Here is a 27,614-nt window from a genome sequence, read left to right as displayed (position 1 = left end):
CCATAATTACCCAATTATTACTTTTTTTAATTATTAAAACAAATAATATTCAATTAAAACATCCATTGGCCAACACAAAGGGCACAAGCGTTGTTTTTAAAACGCCGGGACAAAAAATCCAATAAAAACGCCCATGGGGGCCATGACCTGGACGTGCTTTGGCGTTTTCGGGGAAAAAAAAAAGGCACAAACCAATACGACTTCGGGTGTTCTTAGCCTCCGTACCCAAATAAATTTCCAGTATATGTTGATATCATATCTATTAAATAGTGTGACTTTTTCAATATCTGCACATGCAATTTAAAAATGTTTGATTTGGTATACATAACATCGCTTTCATGTTATTGTTTTTGAGGTTAGGTAGATAAACTCATATCGTTTATCCTAATAAATTGCATTCATAAAATAATAAAAACATAGTTTAAGTTTATCTAACTTTTTATCACAAATTTTTTTTATCATATACGCATTATGAGATTTCTGTTTACTTTTTCATCATTTTATCAAACCTAAAAAAGTACAAAACAGACTTTAATTATTTATAGTACAAATTAATCTTAAATTTTCACAGATTTAGCTCGCACTTAAACGATGAAACCTTTATCAATCGTATACAAAAACAAGTATATTTTGGAAAGCAAGGAGTTGAAGGTTCATAGATTCAAAAGTTTTGGTCACCTTAAAAACATGTGTTTGTTCATATGTTCAGTTCCCTTGAAAGAAAAGGTAATAAATAAATAGCAACACAAAAACTGATAAACATGAAGCAAAAACTGAACAGATGAACAATGGAAACTGTATAAATTTAGTTCAAGGCAGCTCTTGTTTTGGTTTTGGACCTGGTGAAGAAACTTGCCCCTGACCCACGCTCACTAATTGCGTTGGGCCTCCCGCACCCTGACTCGTTCTCGGCCCAACCCTTTGTTGCTGCTGCTGCTGTGATAGTTGCTGACTGGGTACAGGTGGTTTAAACACCACCTTGTCCTGGTGGTACTCAAATTAGTTGAGAATATATTTATATGGATGGGGTAACAAAATATTTAGGATTAACTTACCCCTGGAAAAAGCATTCCAATCAAGCGAAATGGTTTATCGGTTACAGAAAGCAGTAGTGTCTGCGATGGCAATCTTACAACTGTACACTACACGTTACAACAATGTCACCTTAAAACTCAAATTTCACTCGGATAAAGCTGTATGTAAATGCTTAAGGGTTCCAGATGGCTTACAAGCTTCTTATCTTGCATTTGTCCAAGAAATCCATGTTGGTTAAGTGCTCGGAAAACAATATACTCACACTTCCCGACGTACTCCGTTCTGTAAAAAAAAAAAAAAAAAGTGATATGAAAACAATAATAAATATATATAGGTTAAGTTGCGGAGAGACAACTATATTTGAGGATCATACTTGCTGTTCATGTGGTCTTGAGATACAAGCCTATCTATTAGCAATGTTGATGGCCAATCGTCTGCAAGCCTGAGAGAGAGAAAACATTAGTGGCTAAATGCATATAAATAGGTGATGGCTTACAACTTCTTTAACAAAGGGGACGGACTAAAGGCATTGTAAACTATGAGCACTTTGAGAAAGCTAACGCCAGCGGCCAGACACTTACGACTCAGCAGTTGATGAACTCCTATAAGCCTGGCATAAAAAAAACGCAAGGCTTAAATTCAGTTTTGAAGTTTGATATTATATAGAATGAAGCTGTATAGTGAGTCTGTTACAGCATGAGAAAATATATAGGCTTGAAACGTACTTCTAATTTGGTAATCATGACAATCTGGTTTTGTCGCCTACCACGCAATTCTCCCTGTGAATCATGAAGACTATTAAATTATTTCAACGAACTAAACAATTGTAGTAATATTATAAACAAGAAGATATGAAAGTTCAAATATCCTCGAAACGGTTTTTCTCAAGATTCATGTAAACAAATAAGAACCACCTACATGGGTTTTATGAAAGGCCATAAAACTGTCAACAAAACTAATAGATATATAAAACTCAAAGACTTTGTTCAACTTGCATAGGATGACGTGTATTGTTTTCATAGCTTATTGTCACGGGCCAAATGTTCGAAGATCGTTATGCTATGGGATGTACTTGAACGCTTGGGTTTACTGGCTAGTCCGGGACTTTATCAGGGACGGCCTCAACGGATTAAGAAGGTGTGTGTGCCTAGTTATGTCTATGCGATGAACGCACCACTGGTTGAGAGCTGGTGTCGCTCTCCTGATGAGGCCAAGGCAGGATGAAACCAGTGACTCACACAAAGAGCGGGATGGAGTGGCTTATCCCCGGGGAAATGGGAATTCCACACGAGGATCGAAAGATAACCCCATGACAAAGTGGTATCAGAGCAAGTCGATTCTCGAATACGTTGGAACGTGACTCTAAACTAAAATAAGCTCAACATTTAGAGTATGGTTACACAATGGTGGTGGGAGAAGACCAAATATGGGACACTTTGGTGAAGGTCTTTGTACGCCACAAGTTCGGGATCGTGAGCGCCGCCCTAGTATGGTGTCAATGAAGCCCCTTCGTATTCGTGTTCAAAAACTACAGTACAAGCAGCGCCATAAAAGATGAGGGGTGAAAGCTGCTACAATCTTCAGGTTCCCCGTATTCTTGAAACTACTGGCGAACATCAGATGCGCTACTTTGAACCAACACGAAAGAAGATCATTGTTGTTGTGCTATCGGGTGTCCTACCCTCCCAAAGGGAATCATGCTCAAAATTCGGGAAAGATGCATGATGCATCGTCTAAGTATGCGAGCTGGAGCATGCACGAGGACATGCATGAAATGGTGGTGGGAGAGTGCCACGGGCCAAATGTTCGAAGATCATTATGATATGGGATGTACTTGAACGCTTGGGTTTACTGGCTAGTCCAGCCCTTTATTAGGGATGGTTTCAGCGGATTAAGAAGGTGTGCGTGCCTAGTCATGTCTATGCGACGGACGCACCACTGGTTGAGAGTTGGTTGCTCTCCAGATGAGTCCAAGGCAAGACGAAACCAGTGACCCACACAAAGAGTGGGATGGATTGGCTTATCCCCTGGGAAATGGAAATGCCACACGCCCACGGGGATCAAAGATAACCCCGTGACATTATGCTCACAAAAGTTTATACATGATTTAGGCGGTAATAGCTTTTTCTGGCTATGTACTAAATTTCCAGGGTTAGTTGAGAAACAAACACTTAACAGACTAATAAAGTCACATAGCTAACTCTAGTTTGCATGCAAGCAGTCCGTCCATCGAATTCAAGCGAAAATGATTATATCACATAGACTTCAAATATAAAGTTGCAACTTTACATACCTCCCATATTTTCAAATATTTTGGCCGTCCTGCTTGCAGTGCACTTGATGTTAGTTGTGAGACACCAACATTAGTTCCCATGTTGTTATCTACTCCAACAGATTGCATTCCTTGTACTTGCTGAGACATCCCAGGAGCAGCCATCATACTTCCGACATGTTGTGCCACCTGTGCAGTCCCTGATAATGGCGCTGATACAGATCCAGCTATCATGTTGGACATATGAATGGCTTGTCCACCAATGGATGAAATCCCAGTGGCCGTCCCGCCAGCGAGGACAGTAGGGCTTGCCAGACGTGCTTGCGAGAGATTATTAAGAATACTCACGTTAACGGGACCAGCAGGACGTAAGGGCTGTTGTATATTACTAACAACAGGTTTCATATCTTGCAAATGATCATTCCTTGATATCCGTTCTTGAGAAGTTGGTGACGGTGAATAGGTTTTTGCTTGAGGGGATGTTATCGGAGAAACTGTGCAAGGCTCCTGCAAAATTAGGTTAAAAAAATTAAAATCACATACATGATTGTAAATAGTATAAAATAAAGGGTTGAAGATTCTTACAGCTTTTACGGTTGCCAAAGGTACTGGTTGCTGAGCCAGCAGAGACTTGTTTACTGCAAGATGAAAAAATGTCGGAATCAATCAAAACCAAATATGAGGAAGTGAGTCACGGTAACATATAGAACGTTAAATTAACCTGGAGAAACTGAAGTAATGTTCATACTAGAAGGGTTTTGACTTGATGGTGAATTTGTTGTGACTGATGGGCTTAAAGCATCACAAGCCTCCGTGAAATCTTCTGAGATGAGAATTAGATAATGCGGAGTTTTAACAATATCGACAGTAGGAACAGTTGCAGAAGGGTTCCTTTTTCCCTGTATAATTAAATAACAAAATCAGCATCCCGACAACGATATTTAAAAGGGTAAATACGATTACCGCATTGTAGATTGCTTTAAGTTTTGGAAGCTGCTTTGGGCATATAACTGACAAAGAAACACACGACTGCAACGAAAGATAATGTGTAGTATAAGTATGAGAAGAAGACATTCATTAATAATAAACCAGAATCCATTGTCAATACCTGAGGAAATGATTTAGCAATTGTTTCAGCATCAAATAAACGGTTTTCTGACTGCGTATCACTCTTATTTGGTGGCCGATAAACTGGTGTAGGCAGTGGATACGGATTACTTGCAGCAACTAGAATGCAATGTCTTTGAACAACATCAGTAGGCCGAGTGTCGGTCCCATTTGGAGGTGGACACATCTGGTCATTATAAATTTAGTTTAAGAATAGAATATGAAGCAACGGAGATCTGGTCGAAACAAAATTGCATACCATTAGAACTTCAGCAAGTCCTTCAGCGATTGCAGCATCACAGAAACCACCACCACCGAACTGCATACATGATAGCCACTCCAAGAAATAGTCGACATTTCTTGCCCAGCCGCTCCGTTGTACCAAACACGCTACATATAAAATAAAGAAATAAATATCATGATAAGATTAGCATATATCATATATATATATATATATATATATATATATATATATATATATATATATACACACACACACAAATGTTCACAATAGTCAATTTGAAAATACACATACAACTATATGATCCATGAGCATTGAATTGAACAAGAGCCAGTTCAACAATTGAACTACCTACTTCCTGCATACAAAGAGATCAAGAAAAAAAAAAGAATAAAAGTCAGTAGGGATGATTTAATAAGCATTACAAAAAAAAAAAAAAAAAAAAAAAAATGCTTACCTTAGCTTCATTACCACAAAACTTCCTACAAACAGATAAGAAAAAAGAATTATGCGAAAATGTCAACAAGCATGTAATTATTCAAGATGATATGTAACTCCATAATCATCAATATATTCTGTATGGTTTCCATCCATTTCATAACATAATCAAAATCCAGCTTTATCATCAAAACCCATAATTTAGGGATTTTCCAACACATTTTACAGGATTAACAATTTTAGATATTAAAAAAAAACCTAATTTGACTCAACAAACCTATCTAAAATTAAAACAGTAAGATCAATTCACAACACAATAACCAAATTTAAAAATCAGATTAATTACACATAAAAATTTGCAATTCCAACTGGCATATGTGATTATGTGTAGCAATGAAGCTTAATTAATCACGACAATAACAACTAAAAGAGGCTAAAATTACTTCAACAGTTCAACTCTAATTCTATGCATGTATACATTTTATTTTAAACCCTAGATTCGATATATAAACTAAAACACGTACCTAATAACTTTTTCGAGATAATCGGAGACAATAATCCGCCAATGAGGACCTAAAGCGGCGGTTCCTTCAACCACCAACACAAGTTGCTTCTTCTCAGCATCCATAAGTTCGTAACGTTTCTTAAACCTAAACCTAAACCCACAGTCAGGCGATTTCTGATATGGATGAAGTTTTCGTCGCGATTACACGTAAAATTGAAGTGATTGGAAACATTTAAATAGAAATGATGGATCGAGTGTTGGGAATCGGAAGTTGAAGAAGTTGTGTTGTGAATCGGGTCATGATTTCATGAAGTGGTGATTGAATTTGGGGTGTGTGAAGGGTTTATTGTCATGCAATTGCAAGGTGACTGTCGAAACGTAAACGATAACCATATGATATAATACCGTTTTTATATTCGATGATGAATCAGGCCGATTTATAAGGCTGATTCGATACAGCCCAGTAATATAATATGGGATGTTGGGCTTGGGTTATCCAAATTCCAAAGTTCCAAACCCACGAACTACGATTCAAGGATAATAAAGTTACAATTAGGTAGGGGTGTGCAAAAAACCAAATTAACCGAATAATAACCTAATTAACCGACAAAAGCAAAGCGAAAAAATCGAACCAAATAAAAAACCAGTGGGTCGGTTAATGGTTTTTTTGAAAACCGAAAGTAGCTGGACGGTTATGGTTATCATTGTTTTCATACCCACCATAACCAAACCGAACTGACATGTAATAAATCTTTGTAAGATTTAGGACTTTTCACCATATTTCTAATATTTGATGTTTTGACTGAAGATTTTTAGTACTTATGGGTTTTTTTGATATCATTTTGTGGTTTTGGTTGAATGTTTATTTTAATTTATGAAATGTGTCATATCACTTTATTTGAATATTCGATAATAATTGATCTTAATATTATAGATTATATGTATTTTTTAATACTATGTAATATACTAATATATACAAATATGCAATAACAATTTATCGCATGTTAAAAAAATTAAGCTATTTTCAGCTATGATAAATACACGGTTAACCATCAAAACCGAATAACCATAACCACCATAACCGATCGGTTATGGTTATGGTTATCCAATAACCGACATCGCGGTTATGGTTATGGTTTTTGTTCAAAACTGACCCATGCACACCCCTAGTTACAATCAAATCAAATATAAAAAATGTAGTTATTCTTGCGTTTTTAATACAAAAATAATTTATGTAGAGAACGGAACAATTCATTTGAACATAATACTTGACTCATATAGATTGGTGTTTGCGCGATACCACAGAGAACACAATATTTAGGCAGAAAGAAGAGCAAGAGACTCGTATATAAAGTTTTATTTTGTTTTGGAATTATTCTATGATGGGCAGTGGCGAAGCTTGAAATTTCCGACCGGGGAGGGGGGGTCGAAACGTATATACCCAAAAAATTTTAAAACCACGGGGTTAAAAACGTATATAGCCAAAAATTTCTATACGAAAACCACATATATTACACTACTGAGCGTAAAGTCCCCCCCCCCTCCGCGACCCCTTAATAGTTGTGCCCCTAATGATGGGTCTCCAAAAAATATTTTTTGGGCAGACAGAAGATAAAAGAGTCATATATAACGTTTTGGATGTTATTGTCACATATATGGCCACAAAATTATGATGTCATTTGCTGTATTTGTTGTCGAACTCGGATGGGAATACTTTTTATTATTTCACGGGTTCGAGATTTGATGATATACCCGATTACCTGATAAAGTGTACACGTTTACCCCATTGTATACCTGATATAATTTTTTTTATATTTTTAAATATGTATATATATGATACATCTAATTTTTATACATATATGTATTTTTTTCATATACATTGTAGTTGTTTGATATACTACTATATATTAATAAACTAATTGAATAGTGATTTTAATATATTATAATAATATATTAATATAATAATAATAATAATAACTATTATAATAATAATTCTTTTCTTTACTTTTAACTTTAATTTAATGATTTATTTAGTATCACAGGTTAGAATAAGCTTGGTGTTAACCAGTATCGAAGATAGCGGTACGATCCTGTTCGGTATCGGTATATGAAGGTAAAAACCGGCACCAGCCTGTACAAAAAACGCCAGAAGTCGGTACCGAGTTGATATTGAAAATCTTTTAGTTCGGGAAATTCGGTGCTGCTACCCAGTACCATTTGTTCATCCCTAATCACTGGTACCGTACAGACAATGGTATTGTAGAACATTTTTTTTGTTGATTCAACTTTTAATGATTTTTTTTTTAGTTTCAGGGGTAGGGATGGGCTCGGCGCCAACCGATACCAAATCGGTACTAGTATCGAAAATACCGGTTACAGTACTGGTATATGAAGGTAAAAACCGGTAACGAACCATTACCAAGAACGCCAAAAGTCGGTACCGAATTGGTACTTATGATCTTTCGGTTCGGGAATCGGTATCAGCACCCAGTACCATTTGCTCATCTCTGACAACAGGTTTCATACGAACGATTCATTACCATAAAAAATTTTTGATTGATTTTCTTTTTTTGTTCTTCTCAGCGGTCCTGTGCGCAAAACGCACGGAAGTATAGACCTAGTTTTTATAATAATAATACTTGTTATGGTTGATAATTCTGATCAGTATTCCGAACTGAGTTCGGATCGATATTCCGGATAAATTTAGGAGTCTCGGATTACGAATAGGTTTGATATCCTGAACCTATTCCTGATATATTACTTAACTTATTTCTTGTACATGCTATTTTATGAATGCAGGGAATGTTATGGCACATGATATCCCGAGGCGGATTTCGACTTTTCCTAGGATCCCGAGTTAGTCTGGTATCCTGACACCAACATTCTTCACCGTTGAAGATACATAGGAGAATACGGGGAAGGAGCCATGTAGCGGTCAAAGATAAGGAAGGAATATCCTGCGATAATATCGAGATTATTGTTAAATGCTACAACGATTATTGACTTGGTCTATTGAAGAAACGCGTAAAAAGAAGGTAACGGCCGATGACTAAGTTGAAGACCCGTACATACAGTTAGAGCTACTAACAGTCATGTCTACAACGGTCTGAAAGGAATATTCCAAAGTATCCTCGGGATATCGGAATGCTAGTTATTTTCTTACCATTATAAATAGGAAGCTGGGCGATCGATTTAGGGGTTACACTCTGCTCACTATCACTTTCGCACACTTACTTATTTCTTTTTTGCTGCTAACAAACTAGCAATCACACATTCACTCAAGCTAGAATTGGTTGTACAATCGATCGATTCAATTCTCGAGTTATATCTTGTTTACTGTTTAATAATATTGACTATGGTAGAGGACTTTTATAGTCGTCTTCCGAGGTTTTATGCCGGCGATCCACATAGATCAAGGGCTTTCCTCGCTAAAATCGTTTGTGTCATGCCACTTATTCATTATTTTGATCTTTATATCTTGAGCCATATTTCGATATCCCGAGCAATATTTTTGGCAATTCAAATATTATTTCATTAAAAGCGCTTAACATCTTTGCCCAACGTCTTAGTTTTACATTACTGAATGGAATTTTCAATTGATTACAATCTAGCACACTACCACATATAACGAATTTGATCAACTAATTGCTTAGATAATTTTTGACCAAAACAATACTTAATGTAACTTATTAATAGTTACCCGATGGGTTTTGAGTCGGATATATCCAACGTGTAAATTTATTTTAAATTAACGGGTTTACCTAAAACCCGTTGGTATACCCGATACCCGATGGGTATTTATCCGCTAGAAATCCGATGGGTTTTGGGACGGGTTTGGGACAAGCTTATCTAACCAAGTTTGGGGCTGGGATTACCTAAAACGTCCCAAACCCGACCCATTGTCATCCCTAAGCCAATCCATACTTTTTGTTGGGGCACTGTTGGAGAACGAGAAACAATATACTTTTAAATAGTCAATTTCAAGATTTTTTAAACCGCAACTTTTTGTTGGGACTTTAACTCGGCTCTCTCGATGGATGATTACTTGGTTGGGCCTTCTACAATTCCGGTTGGGATGAGAGAGTTTTATGATTGTGTTCAACATAATCAACTTTCTGATGTTAAAAGCCATGGGTTGCGGTTCACGTGGAATCAAAAACCAAAGAACGGTGTAGAAGTGTTAAAGAAAATTGATAGAGTCATGAGTAATACTCAGTTTCTTGATTTATTTCCAGATGCCTACGTTCTTTTCCATCCTTATCGGGTCTCGGATCATTCGCCATGCATTCTTCACCTGTCTCCTTTTAAGCATACTCGGCCGAAACCGTTCAAGTTTACTAATTTTTTAGTAAATAAGGAGGGTTTCATTCCATGTGTCGCTAGAGAGTGGGCTAAGGTTATTCCGGGTGTAACTATGTTCTCGATTGTAAAGAAACTGTTGGCCCTCAAGTCTCCGTTGAGACGTCTCTTATTTATTCAGGGTAATCTTCACAATCGTGTTAAGGAGGCTAGATTGAAGTTGGACGACATTCAAAAGGCTATCGATGTTAACCCTACGGATATTGCTCTTAGAGAAACTGAATCCAGATGTATTCAGGAGTTCAATTCTCTGTCTTATGATGAAGAATGCTTTCTAAAGCAAAAAGCTAAGGCAGAATGGCTAGCAGCAGGTGACTCGAATACTAAATTCTTCCATAATTGTGTGAAAATGAGGAATGCGAGTAACAAGATTCATAGTATTCAAGATGTGCATGGTAACTGGTTTCAAGGTAATGATGTTTTTGGAGCTCTGGTATCGCACTACTCGGCTTTTTTGGGTACTCAGGATCAAGTGGTCAAGCTGGTTAATGATGATTTATTCTCTAATGTTCTTGATTCGAATGTTGCTAGCTCTATGATTAGGCAGGTTACTCGTGAGGAGGTTAAAAGTGCTATTTTCTCCATAGGAGAAAATAAGGCCCCAGGCCCGGATGGCTACACTTCTGCATTTTTTAAAACTCTTGGGAGATAGTGGGTGAGGAGGTAACGAAAGCGATTCTGGATTTTTTTGATAATGGTAAGATGCTTCAGCAAATAAACCATAATATCATTGCATTGGTGCCGAAAAATTCATCTCCTAACTCAGTGATGGATTACAGACCAATTTCCTGCTGTAATGTCATTTATAAATGCATTAGTAAAATTCTAACTGACAGGATTAAAGGTAGCTTGGATTATCTTGTTGACATTAATCAGTCTGCTTTTGTCCCGGGTAGGAAAATCTCGGATAATATTCTTCTTACCCAGGAACTTATGCACAATTATCACTTAAATATAGGTCCTTCGAGGTGTGCCTTTAAAATTGACATACAGAAGGCCTATGATACTGTGAGCTGGTCATTTCTTGAGGATGTTCTGCATGCGTTTGGGTTCCATCAAAAGATGATAAAGTGGATCATGGTTTGTGTTACAAATGTCTCGTATTCGCTGAGCATTAATGGCAACCTATACGGGTATTTCAAGGGCAAAAGAGGCCTCCGACAGGGTGATCCTATATCTCCTTATCTTTTTTACTTTAGTCATGGAGGTTCTCACGTTGTTACTTAAGAAGGTAGCTTATTCTAATAATGTGTTTCGCTACCACCTCTCTTGTAAAAAACAGAAGATTATTAACATGTCTTTTGCTGATGATCTGTTCTTATTTGCTAATGGGGATGTGGCTTCGGTTAGGATTCTGCGGGATACTCTACAATTGTTTACAAGGGTTTCGGGGTTAGTTCCAAGTATGCCAAAGAGTACAGTTTATTTTGGCAATGTCCCTTATTCTATTAAGCAGGAAATTCTCAATATTATGCCTTTCCAAGAGGGTACACTTCCGGTTCGGTATTTGGGAGTGCCATTAATCTCAACAAAACTCTCTTATAAAGATTGCAAGATTTTAGTTGATAAAATGGTGAAGAAGATCGATAATTGGATGACGAGATCTTTATCCTTTGCTGGTAGACTTCAGCTAGTCAATTCTGTCCTCTCAGCTATGCACATTTACTGGGCTACTGTATTCATATTGCCAGCTAAAATTGTTAATGATCTTGAAAGATGCATGCGCGTGTTCCTTTGGTCAGGTACAAACCAGCAGTCTGTTAAGGCTAAAGTTGCTTGGAAGGTTGTTTGCTTACCTAAGAATGAGGGGGGTCTGGGTATTCGATGTATCTCTGATGTTAATATAGCCCTTATTTCGTCTCATATCTGGAGTATCCTAACTAACAGGAAGTCGCTCTGGGTACAATGGATCCATATATATAAGCTTAAAGGTCGAAGTTTCTGGGAGGTTCCTAACCGAGGCCGTATAACTAGGGGCTGGAGAAAACTTCTCGCTATTAGGAGCTTGATCCGTCCTTATTTATGGACATCTATTCGTAATGGGTCTCATACGAATATATGGAGCGATATGTGGTGTGATCAGTGTCCTTTGCGTAATTTTATTAGCCCGAGACGCATCTCTAATGCTGGTTTTATTCTTCACTCTACGGTTGCTGAGATGGTGTCTCAAAATGGGAATTGGGGGTGGCCAGTTGCTTGGTATGATTTATATCCGGTTTTAATCAATGTTCAGGTTCCTATCCTTCATGACAGACAGGATCGGTTGATATGGAAAGATCTTGAAGGGAATTCTCGCCACTTTTCTTCTTGGGAGGTTTGGAATAATATTCGCATATGGTTTGGTTTAAACAATGCATCCCAAGACACTCGTTTCACTTGTGGCTTGTCATTAGAAATAAATTGAAGACGCAAGATAGATTGTTAGTGTGGGAAGCCGGAAGTGCTACAAATTTAAAACTCATGTGTTGTCCGCTGTGTAGGTATGACAGAGATTCAAGAGACCATTTATTTTTTGAATGTTCCTTTGCGTTGGAGGTTTGGAATAACATTAAGGTGTTGACCAACATGGAGAGTGTTAATGGTACATGGGCCGATGTTATGTCTTGGATGAACCAGAACTCTAATATGCAGATGCCGGAAAATATTATTAGCAGGTTGGTCGTTTCGGCAGCTTCTTACTTTGTCTGGCAAGAAAGAAATAATAGGCTTTTCACAAGAAATCAGAGAACGGCGATGGTGATTGCTCACGAAATCATTCGGACGGTTAGACTGCGTTTATTGACACTCAAATTCAAGTGGAGACTGGCTTATGAAGTTTACTAGAGAAATGGGAGATACCTAGTGGCAACATGGAGATTGATCCTGGCTAGAGTTTAGTGTGTAGCCTTTTGTTTTTGTCGCTCTGTTTTTGAGCTGGGTCGTTTTGTTTTGGTTGTTTAGTTTGGTTGTTTTTGTGTGTTGGCTTTTCTTGTTATAGTCTTGGTATGCCAAGGCTTTATGGTGTGTAACACTTCAGTTGCACAATTGTGCTTTTATTGGTTTTATAAAATTCACCGGGGTAACCCTTTCCCCAAAAAAAGTTTGATAAGCGTCCACAGGCAATAATTAATGATCAGGATAAAACTATTGGCAATGCAATAAAAAATATTTCAAAAAACTCTCATTGTTTTTGTTCATGGCATATTAAAAGGACATGAGATCGAACATCTTCGACCCCTTACAGTTTGATGTAGTGACTTTCAAGAGTTCTACAAACAATTAGTAAGGAGTAATATGATATAGTGACTTTCAAGAGTCCTACAAGCAATTAGTAAGGAGTAGTACATTTGAAGAATTTGAAATTTGTTGGAAACTTTTATGTGGTAGATTCCATTTTGAAGATGAGAGTTGGATGTTAGATAATAGAAAGAGTAAATTACTGTTTTGGATCCTGTGTTTAGCCACTTTAACTATTTCATCTTAAAAAGGAATTTTTAACATATTAGACCCTGAGTTTGCATTTTATAATGGTTTTGACCTCTGACACTAACTTTGTTACTTTTTTGCTGTTAATTGTAAGGGTAATTAGGTCATTATATACCTTATGGGTTGTTTTTGATAATTACAAAGCTCTTTTAATATTTAAGAGATTATTAATGCAATTACTCAAGTTTTATTTATTTATTATTTCGTTATTTTCACGATTATTTTTTAATAAAATACATTTTAAATATACAAATAAATATGTATTTTCATTAACTGTTTGTTTTTATAAAAGTCGTTTATTTTTTTTTACATTTTGTTTAAACCTTCTATCGTTTTTAAAATCGTTTTTAAACCATTTGTTTTTTTTAAATCATTCTTTTTAAAGTCGTATGTGTCACACCCCAACCGATGGCGGAATCATCGGGGCGTGGCACTGAGTGAAACAGATTGTTCAGAAGTTTCCATAACAACTATTTATATAATCCAGTTAAAGATACGTCCCATACCGTATCCCGAATAAACAAACATGTCATTACAGATAATCATCCAAATAAGAAATTTCCGTTCCGACAACTCAGATTCAAATATTATTATAGCAATTGTTTATCTGCTTCTAGACCCCTATTCTGTTGACTTTCTGGCTGAAATGCCAGAGGACAAGATCTACAGACAACTATGCCTTACACGCTTGTTCTTGGCAGACAACTATTTGTTGGGGGCTTCTAGAAGCTTATTCAAGCCTCGCTTTCCTAGCAAATAAGTATCCTAATTACCTGTCACATACGTTAAAATAAAGTCAATACATAAATGTAAAGGTGAGCATACAAGTTTGATAATAGCGTATAGAGTTCGAATAGTTTACGCATAACCAGGCACGTACACAGAGGAAAACGATGCATGTTAATTATCGACATGGGACCATCGATACCAACGACTGCGGGTTGACCGTCCGAGACGGTTCGCAATACATGATTACCACCGTAATCCATGCAAGTAATTGTCCTTAACAACCCCCGTGTGAACGAGTGCTGAGTCCAAACTATAGTACTATGTTGCTAAGGCAGGTAGATAGCACTCCACGTGTAAACATAATAAACAGCATTCATTTAGTCAAGTAGCACATGCAAATGGTCAGCGTTCAAATAGTTTGTGTTTGATTGTGATTTGATAGGTAACGTATGTAACACCCAAAAGTGCTAAAAGCAAAAAGGGATCGAGTATACTCACAGTGATTGATTGTGGATTGAAGGGAGCGCTGAGTGTAAGATTAGCCTGAATAGTTCGATAGCACAACAATAAGTAACACGGAAAGTAAACAAGTGTGGATGGATCGAATGGGCTGGTCGATCGACGGCAGGTTCGATCGAACGGGCTGTTCGGTCGGCTGGTATGTCCGGTTGGACAGTCCTGTTCGATCGGTCGTTAGGCTCGATCGGCTGGGCCATTCGAGTGGATTGTTTCTTCCTCTGGTGTGTTTGTGTTTGAGGATTTGAACTTTTGAAGTTTTTGTTGCAGTATTTGAGGATACTGAAGTGTTCTTACCTTTCAAGTCGGTCGATCGAACGGTTCGTTCGATCGGCTAGCTCACTCGATCGGCTAGCTCACTCGATCGGCTAGGAACTTCAGAATTAGTCCTCAACTGAATGTCACTCGATCGAACGGCCTGTTCGATCGGCTGGCATTCCCTACTACGAACGAGTTGTGAAAGCGATTAAGTGTTGAAGCATAGTATCTCATGATCCGAACAGTAATGTTCACTAATCGAGTGACATATTCGATCGAACACTACTTCGTCAATACTATACCTCAAAAGTTGGGAAAAGTGAGACGCCATGTGCTAGCCGATCGGCTGGCCCGGTCGATCGGCTGGTGTGTCCGATCGGCTGGGCTGTTCGATCAGCCTAGCCGTTCGGCCAGCAAGTCTGACCTGGTCGGCCTTTCGTCTAACACTTGGTCGTCTGGTTGCTTGTTATTATATCGAGGTAGTTTGATAACGAGTTGAACTATGATACCTTCTTTCTTACCCGTCTCTCCGGCTCGGACAGGAATCACCCAAGTCCGGCCGGTGAACGGTTCGGAACGTTGGTTTAGAGTCTAACCCAAAATCGGTGAACCTTGTATATAGAATCCGAATCTTGAACCTTTAACTTGTTAGAATGATTAGTTAGCCGGTTCAAGCTCCGTTTCTAGCGGTTTGAAGGCATTGAGTGTAAAAGAGTTGAAAGAAAGTTGGGATTCCTTCTTTCAATCCTTCACAACTTGTGGATGTTTAGATCTTTGATAGATCTTAACTTGTTTATGTGGAAATCGGTTAGATCTAAGCTAATCATAGTTGAATGAGGCCAAAACATGATGTTCTTCAAGAACACCATGATGACATCACCCAAGAACACTTAGATCTTGGTGATTTCATGGTTAAAATCCAAGTTTTGAAAGATAGAAAGGTGTAGAATCAAGTAATGATCAAGAACGTACAAGGATTAGAGTGAAAACTTACCGGGATTGAGAGAAATATGAGAAAAGATGAAGAATAGGAGCTCGCCGGTCAGAACTTTCCAAAAGTGGAAATGAAGACAAGGACAACCCTATTTATAGGCTTCCAAAAGAGGAAAGTGGCAGCCGATCGGCCAGGAGCTCCGATCGAGTGGGCTGCTCGATCGGCTGGCAAGATGCTAGCCGATCGGCTGGCCTGTTCGATCAGGATGCTTCCTGTTCGATCCGCGACACACTTTGAGTATTTTGCAACGATTTTCGACGTTTCGATTTCGATGGACGAATACGATAGAGTTCCTAGTCAAATTACTTTTAATCCCAACCACTATATCTAACATACAATCTACTATAAGTCACGTTTCGATGTCGGTTTCGATTGACTTCGATTGCCTTTCGAGTTTCGATTCGATTTTCGATTGATTTGCTTGAATACTACACCAAACATAAACCAATCACGCACAAGTAACACATAAGGCACACACACACGTATAACAATACCACAATTCGCATAATTCGAGTCTCGAGTTCGATGATTGTTAGATTGGTTTGATTACTGACTAGTCAACTTTATCACGTTGTTACTTCCTATCATTCACAGTCGTAGATCGGTTCGCGTTAAAACACATTCGATTACTTCGATTCTTGCTGATTACAACACTTACTCCACATAATACAACTAAAACATAAAATAGACTATCTACAGTCAAAGAAAGTCAAAGTTGACTTGGACTTTGACTTTGACATTCGGAAACACGGGGTGTTACAGCCTCTCCTTGTTTAGGGAATTTCGTCCCGAAATTAGGCTCGAAGGCTACACAACAATTTCAAAAACAGTTCTAAAAGGAACGGTTAAAAAAACGCTTTTAAAAATTAACGACTTAAAAAACGAATTGTTTAAAAAAGTTTAAAAAGATGATTTTAAAAAGAACGGTAAAATGAATCGTTTGAAAAACTTAAAAGACAAACAGCTTTAAAAAGAATGATTTTAATAAACAAGCGGTTTAAAAATGAATAATTTTGAAAACGATAGACGGTTTAAAAAAAGGTTAAAAAACAAATGATTTTAAATACGACGTTTATAAAAAAACAAACGCTTAATGAAAATACATATTTGTTTGTATATATAAAACATATTTTATTAAATAATAATCGTGAAAATAAAGAAACAATAAAAAAACTTAAGTAATTGTATTAATAATCTTTTAAATATTAAAAGAACTCTGTAATTATCAAAAACGGCCTCTAAGGTATATAATTACCTAAGTACCATTACACTTAACTGCAAAAAAGTAACAAAGTTAGTGTCAGGGGCCAAAACCGTTATAAAATGCAACTGATATGTTAAAAGATTTATTTTTGGGCTAAACGGGTTAAACTGGCTAAACTATAGGGGCCAAAATAGTAATTTACTCTAACAGGAATGTACATCCAAGGTAAATATTAGGCTAAAGCCTTCTTGAAAGACTGTTTTTACGTTGGCATGACATAAAGTGAAAGCGAGAACATTCATTTTTTTCAAATGGATTTGTGAATTTAATAAGACCATGTTAAATGAGTTTGTAATCCAATATTATAAAGTTGTTGAGAATCGAAGGGTTTCCGAAGAAGATGAAGACTTCAAGACCACCAACCTAATCCATTTCTTTATTCTATAAATTCGATAGAGGCAAAAGAAAGTTCACATTACACTAGAAAGCCTTTTGATATATTCAAGAAAGAATAGACTAGAGCTACCTTCAATTTAACTCATGTGACGATAAGCAAGAATTTAGAAGGTTGGACAACTTGATTTTGATAAAATATACTAGAGAATTTGTTCACTTTTGACTCTTAGATGAAATAGATATCACATGTTCATGTGCAAAGTTTGAAACATATTATATATTATGCAAGCATATATTTATTATATGCATTGAAGAACACATGTTGAACCCTTCTTATCATCATATTTAACCTAGGTTGACACTTGATTTAAGATCAAGGCTGGACCTACTATAGTTTAGCACGTTAAGTGAACTTTGTGTACACATGCATAAATTTGTATAACTATACAATCAAATTGATGATCAACGATCACTAGCAACAAAGAAACTTATAAACATGATGTAAAACTGCACACATGAAGAAACTTGTCCCTGACCCACGCCCACTAATTGCGTTGGGCCTTCTGCACCCTGACTCGTTCCCGGCCCAACTCTTTGTTGCTGTTGTGATAGTTGCTGACTACACCACGATGTCCTGATGTAATCAAAATTAGTTGAAAATGTATATTATAAAGTATATAAACAGCAAAGGATATCACAATATACTTAGGTTTACAAGAAAGCCAACTTACTTGAAGTAAAAGCATTCCATATAAGCGAAATGGTTTTTTATCTTGAGAAAGGAACAGTGTCTGTGATGGTAATCGTATAACCGCACACTACATGTTACAACAATGTCACCTTAAAACATAAAGTTCATTCGGATAAAGTTATCTGCGATACTACAAACAAACTTAGGGGGCGTTTTGTTCCCAACAATGTCGTAATACAAACATTATATGAATCAAACATCCCCTTAGAAGTAAATGCCTAAGGAGAAGCTTAGTTTGGGTTCTAGATGGCTTACAAGCTTCTTCTCTAGCATTTGCCCAAGAAATCCATGTTGATGCATTGCTCGGAAAACAAAAAACTCACACTTCCCAGTGTAATATCTGAAAAAAAAAATTGTGAGATGAAAATTTAACAAAAAATAGGTAAAGTTGTGGACTACATGGGCAGATATATGAGGATCATACTTGGTGTGCATATGGTCTTGAGATACAAGCCTATCTATTAGCAATGTTGATGGCCAATCTTCTACAAGCCTGAAACCGGTTAATCTCTTAACACCATAGTTAGTTAGATAGGTATAGTATATATGTTATGTAGCGGTTACAAAGTACGAGGACTAAAGTTGACAACATGAAAGATGGAAACTACCATCATAACCGAAAAGGTGTGTCTCTCCCTCACAACCATTTCGAATCGGTACAAGGCAACAAAGAAGAAAGACGCGACTGTTGGATCGAATGGATTGGATTCATCACACCTCTTCATGATTCAATCACAACCACATATCCAAGAGACGTGTCCTTTCACGAAGAGACGCAACCATTCACTCGTACCCGTAGAAAACTATAAATAGGGACATGTAGATTCATTTGTAACTCTCTTACTCAATTCGATTTGTAAAAACATTACATTTATTCGATTATTACAAGTTGTTATTATTCAAGTTTATCACGCTCATTTAGAGATCAAGATCCAGTTCGGGCCAACAAATTGGTATCAGAGCATCAGGCTCTAAGCGTGGGAATCGCAAGGCATCGCAGGGAATTCGCGATCAGGTTTCAATTTCGTTTTAATTCGCAAAAGTTTAATTTCAGAATTTTTAGTTTCGGTTCTAGTATAATCGGTTGAACCGAACGGTTAGGAATCTAGGTTTTGGTTTTAATTCCGGGGTTTTAGTGCGAATTAGTTTGATTTCGGTTGTTTGGTTATTACACGATTCGGGTAATCGGGGTTAGTAAGATCTATTGAAACCAAAAGAAAGTTATTAGAAGTGAAGATTATTCGGCAGGAAGATATGTCAGGAACATCCGGACAAAGTCCGATAATAGTACAGAAAGAAGGAAATTCTCTTTCCCAGTTTCAGTGTCCGATTCTGAAACCAACAAACTATACGGTTTGGGCTATTCGTATCAAGACGATTCTTGAAGCGAATGGTTTGTGGGAAACGATTGAACCGGCAGAGAATGCAACGGTAGACACTAAGAAAGATAAGTCTGCAATTGCATATCTGTTTCAAGCAATACCAGAAGACGTTGTATTGCAAGTTGCAAGTTGTAAAACTGCAAAAGAGATTTGGGATAATCTAAAGGTTAGACACGTTGGTGTTGATCGGGTACAAAAGGCGCGTATGCACACGCTATTGTCAGAATTTGAATTGTTGCAAATGAAGGATGACGACACTATTGATTCGTTTACCGCAAAGATTAATAGTATCGTTACCCGAGCAACTGAAGTAGGAACGATATTTAGTCAACCAAGTCTAGTACGCAAACTCCTAAATGGCGTACCGGATAAGTTTACTCAAATCGTTGCCTCTATGGAACAATACTCCGATCTAGAAACCATGACGCTGGAAGAAGCGATCGGAAGACTGAAGACGTATGAAGAACGACTCAAGTTAAAGAAAGGAAATCAAGGAGAAAGCCAAGATAGGCTCATGTTCACACATCAGGATAACTCCAGAGGAAGACAATCTGGAAACCGCGGTCGTGGTAGATTTAACCAGACACGTGGAAATTGGCGAAACAACGAAAACAGGCAAAGTCCCAGAAACGAAGGATCTACATCTAGACCTAGAAACGGAAATTCTAGAAGTTGGAGGAAGTTTGCAAGAACCGACCTAAGTAAGATCCAATGTTTTAAGTGTCAGAAATTTGGACACTTCAAGAAAGACTGTTCTGAGAAAGACGAAGTACAAGAACATTCAAACCTCATCGAGGAAGACGAAGCACCCGTATTACTAATGACAATACAAGAAGAAAATGTTCAAGAAAGGGCTCTGCTAAACGAAGAACGTATAAAACCAACCAGTTACGCCTCGAAAGATGAAAACCTATGGTACTTAGACAACGGGGCCAACAACCACATGACGGGAGTGCGAAGTCACTTCAAGGAATTACATGAAACGGTGACAGGGCAAGTACGGTTCGGTGATGGGTCACACGTAGAAATTAAAGGCAAAGGGTCAATACTACTGGAATGTCTGAACCAAGAACAAAAGATTGTTTCACAAGTATACTACATTCCAAGTCTGAAAAGCAACATATTGAGCCTCGGACAACTTACAGAAATCGGTTGCAAAGTAGTTATGGACGGAGATCTACTTACTATCCGAGATCGAAATAGAAAGCTACTAATGCGAGTCAAGAGATTGAAGAACAGGCTGTACAAAGTCAAACTGAAGACGGGAAAACCAATCTGCTTACTATCAAAGACCGAAGACACAGCATGGTTATGGCACGCGAGGTTAGGCCATTTACACTTCGATGCTATCAAAGAAATGACTCGTAAGAACTTGGTACATGGAGTTCCCCAAATAAGTCATGCTAGTCAAGTCTGTGACGCATGCTTATTAGGAAATCATAGTAGGGCACCATTTCCAAATCAGGCAAAGTTCAGATCTTTAAAACTTCTGGACTTAGTCTATGGAGATTTGTGTGGTCCTATATCCCCACCAACACATGCTGGGAAGAAGTATATATTCTTACTTGTAGACGATTGTACTCGCTACATGTGGGCATATTTACTAACTTCCAAGGATCAAGCATTCGAAACATTTAAAGAGTTCAAAGAAAAGGTGGAAAAGGAAGCGCAGACCAAGTTAAAAATGCTAAGGACGGATAGAGGAGGTGAATTCATATCGGCTGAATTCAACAAGTATTGCAAAACCAACGGCATAGCAAGACAGCTTACAGCACCATATTCCCCACAGCAAAATGGAGTAGTAGAAAGGCGAAACAGGACGATGTTATCCATTACTCGCAGTATGCTAAAGGCAATGAAAATGCCACAAAACTTTTGGGGTGAAGCAATACGACACACTATATACGTACTAAACAGGGTTCCAACAAAAGCCCTGGTGAACAAGACACCATATGAAGCATTGAGAGGAAGGAAGCCAAATTTAGAACACTTGAAGGTTTTTGGCCGCACTGCTTACGCTAACGTACTACCACTTCAACAAAAGAAGTTAGATGATAGGAGTGCATCTATGGTTTACCTTGGAATAGAAGAAGGATCAAAAGCATACAGATTATATGATCCAGCAAAGAACAAGATATGTGTCAGTAGAGACGTAAAGTTCATGGAAGGTCAACCATGGAACTGGAATAGTTATATGGAAACGGTAGATTCAGGAAATCCCGAATGGACAAACTTTGTCATTCAAGAAGACGACATACCACCAGAGTTAGAAGAAAATGAACCAAGTAGTCCAGGCAGTAGCGGGCTACAATATAATAATTCAGGAGGAGATCAGACAGAAGAACCAGACTCCTATGTAACCCCGCCAGCACATTCAAACAATCAGAACTCAGCAGGAAGCTCAAGCAGTTTATCAAGTGGAGGTCCATCTACCTCTGAAAGTACAACAGAGAATATTAGCGACACTCCAGTAAGACTAAAAAGTCTCGAAGACCTGTATGAAGAAACAGAAGAAATTCAACTAGATCCACATGAATTGTTACTCGCTGAAGAAGAACCAAGGAATTACAAGGAAGCATCTAGTGACAGAAAATGGATCGAAGCAATGAAGGCTGAGTTAGACTCAATAAACAAGAATAACACTTGGAAATTGACAGAATTACCAAGTGGTCACAAGGCAATAGGTTTAAAGTGGGTATTCAAGACTAAGAAAGATGCAAGCGGAAACATTGTCAGACACAAAGCAAGGCTAGTTGCAAAAGGATATGTTCAGCAACACGGAATAGACTTTGACGAAGTCTTTGCACCAGTAGCACGTATGGAAACAGTACGACTAATGTTGGCTTTAGCAGCATATCAAGGTTGGGAGGTACATCATTTAGATGTGAAATCTGCATTCTTGCACGGAGACCTCAAGGAGGAAGTCTATGTATCACAAGCAGAAGGATTCATAAAGCCAGGAAATGAAGGAAAGGTTTACAAACTATCAAAGGCACTGTATGGATTGTGACAAGCACCAAGAGCTTGGAATACAAAGTTAGATCAAACCCTAAAGTCACTTAACTTCAAGAAGTGTACTTTAGAGAACGCAATCTATACAAGAGCAAGTGAAGCTTCTACGCTAATAGTTGGAGTCTACGTTGATGACTTGATAGTCATTGGAACATCAAAGAAGGAGATAGACATCTTCAAATCTCAGATGAAGAACAAATTTGATATGAGCGATCTAGGATTGCTAGCATATTATCTGGGAATAGAAGTAATTCAAGCAGAGGGTGAGATTGGCATCAAGCAGACATGATATATCAATAAGATACTCAAAGACGCCGATATGTTATCCTGCAATGACACGAAGACACCCATGACTCCAGGAACTCAATTAACAAAGACTGAAGAAGGAGATCTAGTAGATGCAACACATTACAGAAGCCTGATAGGTTCTCTCAGGTACTTATTGCATACAAGACCAGATCTATGTTACCCAGTCAGTCTACTTAGTAGATTCATGCAAGAACCAAAGGAGCAACACCTGAAAGCAGTAAAGCAAATACTACGATATATCAAAGGAACTAAAGAGCATGGCATCATCTACAAAAGACAAGGAGGATGTAAGATCACATGTTATAGTGATAGTAGTTTTGGAGTTAATACAGACAAAGGAAAAGGAACAACTGGTCTGGTATTCTACTTTGGAGAATCACCTATAACCTGGTGTACACAGAAGCAACAGACAGTGGCACTATCATCATGCGAATCAGAATTCATGGCAGCCACTGCAGCAGCATGTCAAGCACTATGGCTTAAAAGACTGTTAAGTGAAATCACAGGCTGGAAGGAAGAAAAGATAACACTCAGAGTAGATAATGTTTCAGCAATAGCACTCATGAGAAATCCAGTCTTTCATGGAAGAAGCAAGCACATTGACACACGCTATCACTTCATAAGAGAATGTGTTGAAAACGAAGATATCACTGTGGAACACATAAGTGGAGAACTACAACGGGCAGATATACTAACAAAAGCACTAGCAAGGATCAAGTTTGCTACAATGAGGGAACTGCTCGGAATTCAAGACTTAAAGCAACTCATGGATGTTCGAGATTAAGGGGGTGAATGAAACCGGTTAATCTCTTAACACCATAGTTAGTTAGATAGGTATAGTATATATGTTATGTAGCGGTTACAAAGTACGAGGACTAAAGTTGACAACATGAAAGATGGAAACTACCATCATAACCGAAAAGGTGTGTCTCTCCCTCACAACCATTTCGAATCGGTACAAGGCAACAAAGAAGAAAGACGCGACTGTTGGATCGAATGGATTGGATTCATCACACCTCTTCATGATTCAATCACAACCACATATCCAAGAGACGTGTCCTTTCACGAAGAGACGCAACCATTCACTCGTACCCGTAGAAAACTATAAATAGGGACATGTAGATTCATTTGTAACTCTCTTACTCAATTCGATTTGTAAAAACATTACATTTATTCGATTATTACAAGTTGTTATTATTCAAGTTTATCACGCTCATTTAGAGATCAAGATCCAGTTCGGGCCAACAAAGCCTGAGAGAGAGAAACCGTAAGCGGCTAAAATGCAAAAAAAAAAAAGGAATAATGGATTAAGACCCCATTAACAAAGGACATTGTAAAGTATGAGCACTTTGTGAGCGTTAACGCCAGACACTTACGGCTCAGCAGACGATGAACGCCTATAAGCCTGGCATAAAAAAACACACGGCTTGAATTCAGTTCTTGAAGTTTGATATTTATATAGAATGTAGCTATAATGTGAGAAAAGATAAACGAGTAGTATAGAAATAAAGGCTTGAAACATACTTCTAATCTGGTTATCATGACGGTCTGGCCATGTCGTTTACCATCTAATTTTCCCTGTGTATCAAGCAGACCATTAAATTATTTCAAAGAGCTAAACACTTGCGGTGATATAAGGGTTGCAACTTCACATACCTCCCATATCTTCACATATTTTGGCCGTCCTACTTGCGGTGTATTTGATGCCACTGAAGAAACTATGCTTGGCTCCTACACAATTAGGTTAAAAAGTTAACATCAAATTGAAAAGCGTGTAAATGATTATTAATAAGCATAAAAAATAAAGGGTTGAAGGTAGAGGTGGCAATCTTGACCCAAAGGCTTTCAAGTGGATTAGTTTGGGTTGCTTTTAAAATTATATGGGTTAGCTTGGGTTATATATTTTAACTAAACGGGTCAATTGAAATTCCATCTTGTTATTTTCGGGTCAAAGCGGGTCGACAACTTTAAAGAAATGGGTCGATGTGGGTTAGCACCTTAAAGAAACGGGTCAGATTTCGGATCAGAATGGGTTTCGGGCCGGCACAAGTATCCGCACAAGACGGGTTACGGCACGAAATAGGTTTTGGATCGGAACGGTTTCAGTTTGAATTGAGTTTCGGACCGAGACGGGTTTTGGCACGCGGCGGGTTTTGGATCGGAACGGGTCGGTTCGGATCGGGTTCAGGCCGACACGGGTTTCCACACGGGACGGGTTTCAGATCGCAACGGGTTTTGGGCCGACACAAGTTTCCGCACGGGACGGGTTTTAGGCCGACACGAGTTTCCGCACGGGACGGGTTTCGGATCGCAATGGGTTTTAGGCCGACACGGTTTCAATATTCAATTTTTTTTTTGTTTCGTTTCGGTTTCGGTTTTTTGTTTCCGTTTGGTCGGTTTATTCGGTTTCGTTTCGGTTGAGTTTTGATTTTTAGTTTCGTTTTGTACAAAAATGGTTCGAAAGGCATATATGATATATCGATGGCAAATTGGTTGTTATCCCTCCCGAAGTATGTACGCTGTGTTTACTACATTATTATTTTTGCAAGTACATGCTTCTGTGTTAGTGTATATATAACTCATAACAGTAGTTAAGTTTGTTAATATATTCAGTTAGGCAGGTTAGTTAGTCAGTTGGTTTTTAGCCAAGTCTTTTTCTGTATGTACAAAACCCCTTGATGTACAATCTCTCTTTTTTTTTAAAGAAAGCAATTTTTAACCAACCCGACCCGACCAGGAATCCGTTTTGACCCAGACCCGTTCTGACCCGAACCCGTTTTGACCCGTGACCCGAACCGACCCGTTTGCCAGGTCTAGTTGAAGGTTCTTACAACTTTTACAGCTGCCAAAGGAATGTTTCCTGCCAATACTGGTTGCCGAGTCGGCGGATACTTGTTCACTGCAAGATGGAAAATTGTTTGAATGAATCAAGAACCATATACGATGAAGTTTGACACGCTAACAAATGGAACCTTAAATTAACCTGATGAAACAGAAGTTAGAGGCGGTTCTTAACTTGTTCTTATTGATGGACTTAAAGCAACACGAGCCTCCAAGAAATCTTCTGAGATTAGAATTAGATAATTTGGATTTTTAATAACATCGATAGTAGTAGTAGTTGCGGAAGAGTTCCTTTTTCCCTGTATAATCAAAGTACAAAATCAGCATCCCAACAACAATATTTAACAAGGGTAAAAAAAGGATTACCGCATTGTAGATTGCTTTAAGCTTTGGAAGCTGCTTTGGGCATATAACTGACAAAGAAACACAAGACTGCAACAAAAATAGTTAATAAATACGAGAATAAAACATTCATTCATTAATAACAAAACTCCATTGTCAATACCTGAGGAAATGATTTAGCAACGGTTTCGGCATCAGATAAATGGCTTACTGACTGCATCTCCCTCTTATTTGGTGGCCAATAAACTGTAGGAAATGGACATGGATTACTTGCAGCAACAAGAATGCAATGTCTTTGAACAACCTCAGTTGACTGACTGCATTCGGAGGACACATCTGGTCATGATAAAACTTAGCATACATACAAAACTTAGTTTAATAATAATAGCCTATGAAGCAAAGAAGATAAGGGTCAAACCATTAGAACTTCAGTAAGTCCTTCAGCAATTGCAACATCATAAAAACCGCCACCACTAAAGTTCATACATCTAAGAAATAGTCCACATTTCTTGCCCAGCAGCTCCGTTGTACCAAACATGCTACATATAAAATAAACAAATAAATATCATACGACAAGATTAGGATATATACTCACAACAGTCAATTTGAGAACACACGTACAACTGTAAGATCCATGAGAATTGAATTGAACAAGAGCCAGTTCAACAATTGAACTAGCTGCTTCCTACATACATAGAGAAAAAGAATAAAAACATCAGTATCAGTGAGTATATTAATATACTATATTCACAGTGAGGATACAAGCATTGAAGGAGTTTCTGCAACAATATAAGCATTATTTATATTTGCAGGGATGATTTAACAAGGAATACAAAAGAGAAAAACTCAAAAAAGTGCTTACCATCAGTTCATTCCTACAAACAAACATACAGATAAACAAGAATTAGACCCACAAATTATGAGGTTGATCCAATCCAATACATAATAAGCATGTAATTATTCAAGATAATATGTAACTCCATGGTCCATAATCATCAATATTCTACCTAATTTGAATAATGTGGATCGATATTTGAAACCCTTGATTGGGTATATAAAGTACCTAATAATTTTTTCCAGATAATCGGAGACAATGGTCCGCCAATGAGAACCCAAATCAACGGTACCTTCAACTACCAATACAAGCTGCTTCTTCTCCGACAGTAAAACCAAAGTCAACTTTCACACATCAATGATCGAGTGTTTGAAATCGGAAAATTCAACAACTTCCCTTCTGAATCGCTTCATTTGTTTCAGGAGAATCGATTTCCTCCTGTGATCGGAAAATTCAACAACTTTCACAAATCTATGATTTTTGGGGTGGTTGGAGGTTTTATTTTTGGGAAAAATAAGTTTAACCTTTGACTTTTTCAAAATAAAAAACAAGCCTGTTAAGACCATGGCTGTAAGTGTAAATGAACTGAATATTTGGCCGCGAACGGTTCCTGAATCGTTTGT

The 27,614-nt window shown here is 37.8% G+C and overlaps 2 protein-coding genes and 1 pseudogene across 4 annotated transcripts; 1 reads left to right on the top strand and 2 right to left on the bottom strand.

The window, feature by feature from the left end:
• Positions 1 to 639: 639 nt before the first annotated feature.
• On the bottom strand, positions 640 to 5,966 carry LOC110921499 (mediator of RNA polymerase II transcription subunit 25). Of its 3 annotated transcripts, none has more exons than XM_022165832.2 (15): positions 5,618 to 5,966; positions 5,113 to 5,137; positions 4,950 to 5,013; positions 4,674 to 4,804; positions 4,416 to 4,601; positions 4,271 to 4,336; positions 4,029 to 4,206; positions 3,893 to 3,945; positions 3,329 to 3,814; positions 1,761 to 1,814; positions 1,617 to 1,645; positions 1,409 to 1,477; positions 1,230 to 1,317; positions 1,056 to 1,142; positions 640 to 984 (listed from the first exon to the last, which is right to left on the bottom strand). In XM_022165832.2, exons 1-15 carry the CDS (start codon positions 5,719 to 5,721, stop codon positions 811 to 813), a joined length of 1,794 nt encoding a protein of 597 aa, XP_022021524.1. In that variant the 5' UTR covers positions 5,722 to 5,966; the 3' UTR covers positions 640 to 810. The 3 variants fall into 3 exon arrangements, with proteins under 3 accessions (XP_022021524.1, XP_022021525.1, XP_022021526.1); XM_022165833.2 differs by having other exon boundaries at positions 4,056 to 4,206; XM_022165834.1 differs by lacking the exon at positions 5,113 to 5,137 and having other exon boundaries at positions 5,618 to 5,706.
• A 3,665-nt stretch (positions 5,967 to 9,631) lies between these two features.
• Positions 9,632 to 10,609, top strand: LOC110924327. The gene has a single exon (XM_022168348.1). It carries the CDS (start codon positions 9,632 to 9,634, stop codon positions 10,607 to 10,609), a length of 978 nt encoding a protein of 325 aa, XP_022024040.1.
• Positions 10,610 to 17,839: 7,230 nt separating this feature from the next.
• LOC110924328 lies at positions 17,840 to 27,338 on the bottom strand (annotated as a pseudogene).
• Positions 27,339 to 27,614: the final 276 nt, after the last annotated feature.

The sequence above is a fragment of the Helianthus annuus genome, chromosome 17 (genome assembly GCF_002127325.2).
Source record: "Helianthus annuus cultivar XRQ/B chromosome 17, HanXRQr2.0-SUNRISE, whole genome shotgun sequence".
Classification (NCBI taxonomy): Eukaryota; Viridiplantae; Streptophyta; class Magnoliopsida; order Asterales; family Asteraceae; genus Helianthus; species Helianthus annuus.
The sequence above is the reverse complement of the archived record's forward strand: the minus strand, read 5'-3'. Positions and strand labels throughout refer to the sequence as shown.

Coding starts and splice junctions, on each gene's coding strand:
- LOC110921499 (XM_022165832.2), bottom strand. CDS start 5,721: ATGGATGCTGAGAAGAAGCAACTTGTGTTGGTGGTTGAAGGAACCGCC. Junction 3,946..4,028: donor CATTACTTCAGTTTCTCCAG/GTTAATTTAACG, acceptor TTCATCTTGCAG/TAAACAAGTCTCTGCTGGCT. Junction 1,143..1,229: donor AAATGCAAGATAAGAAGCTT/GTAAGCCATCTG, acceptor TGTAACGTGTAG/TGTACAGTTGTAAGATTGCC.
- LOC110924327 (XM_022168348.1), top strand. CDS start 9,632: ATGGATGATTACTTGGTTGGGCCTTCTACAATTCCGGTTGGGATGAGA.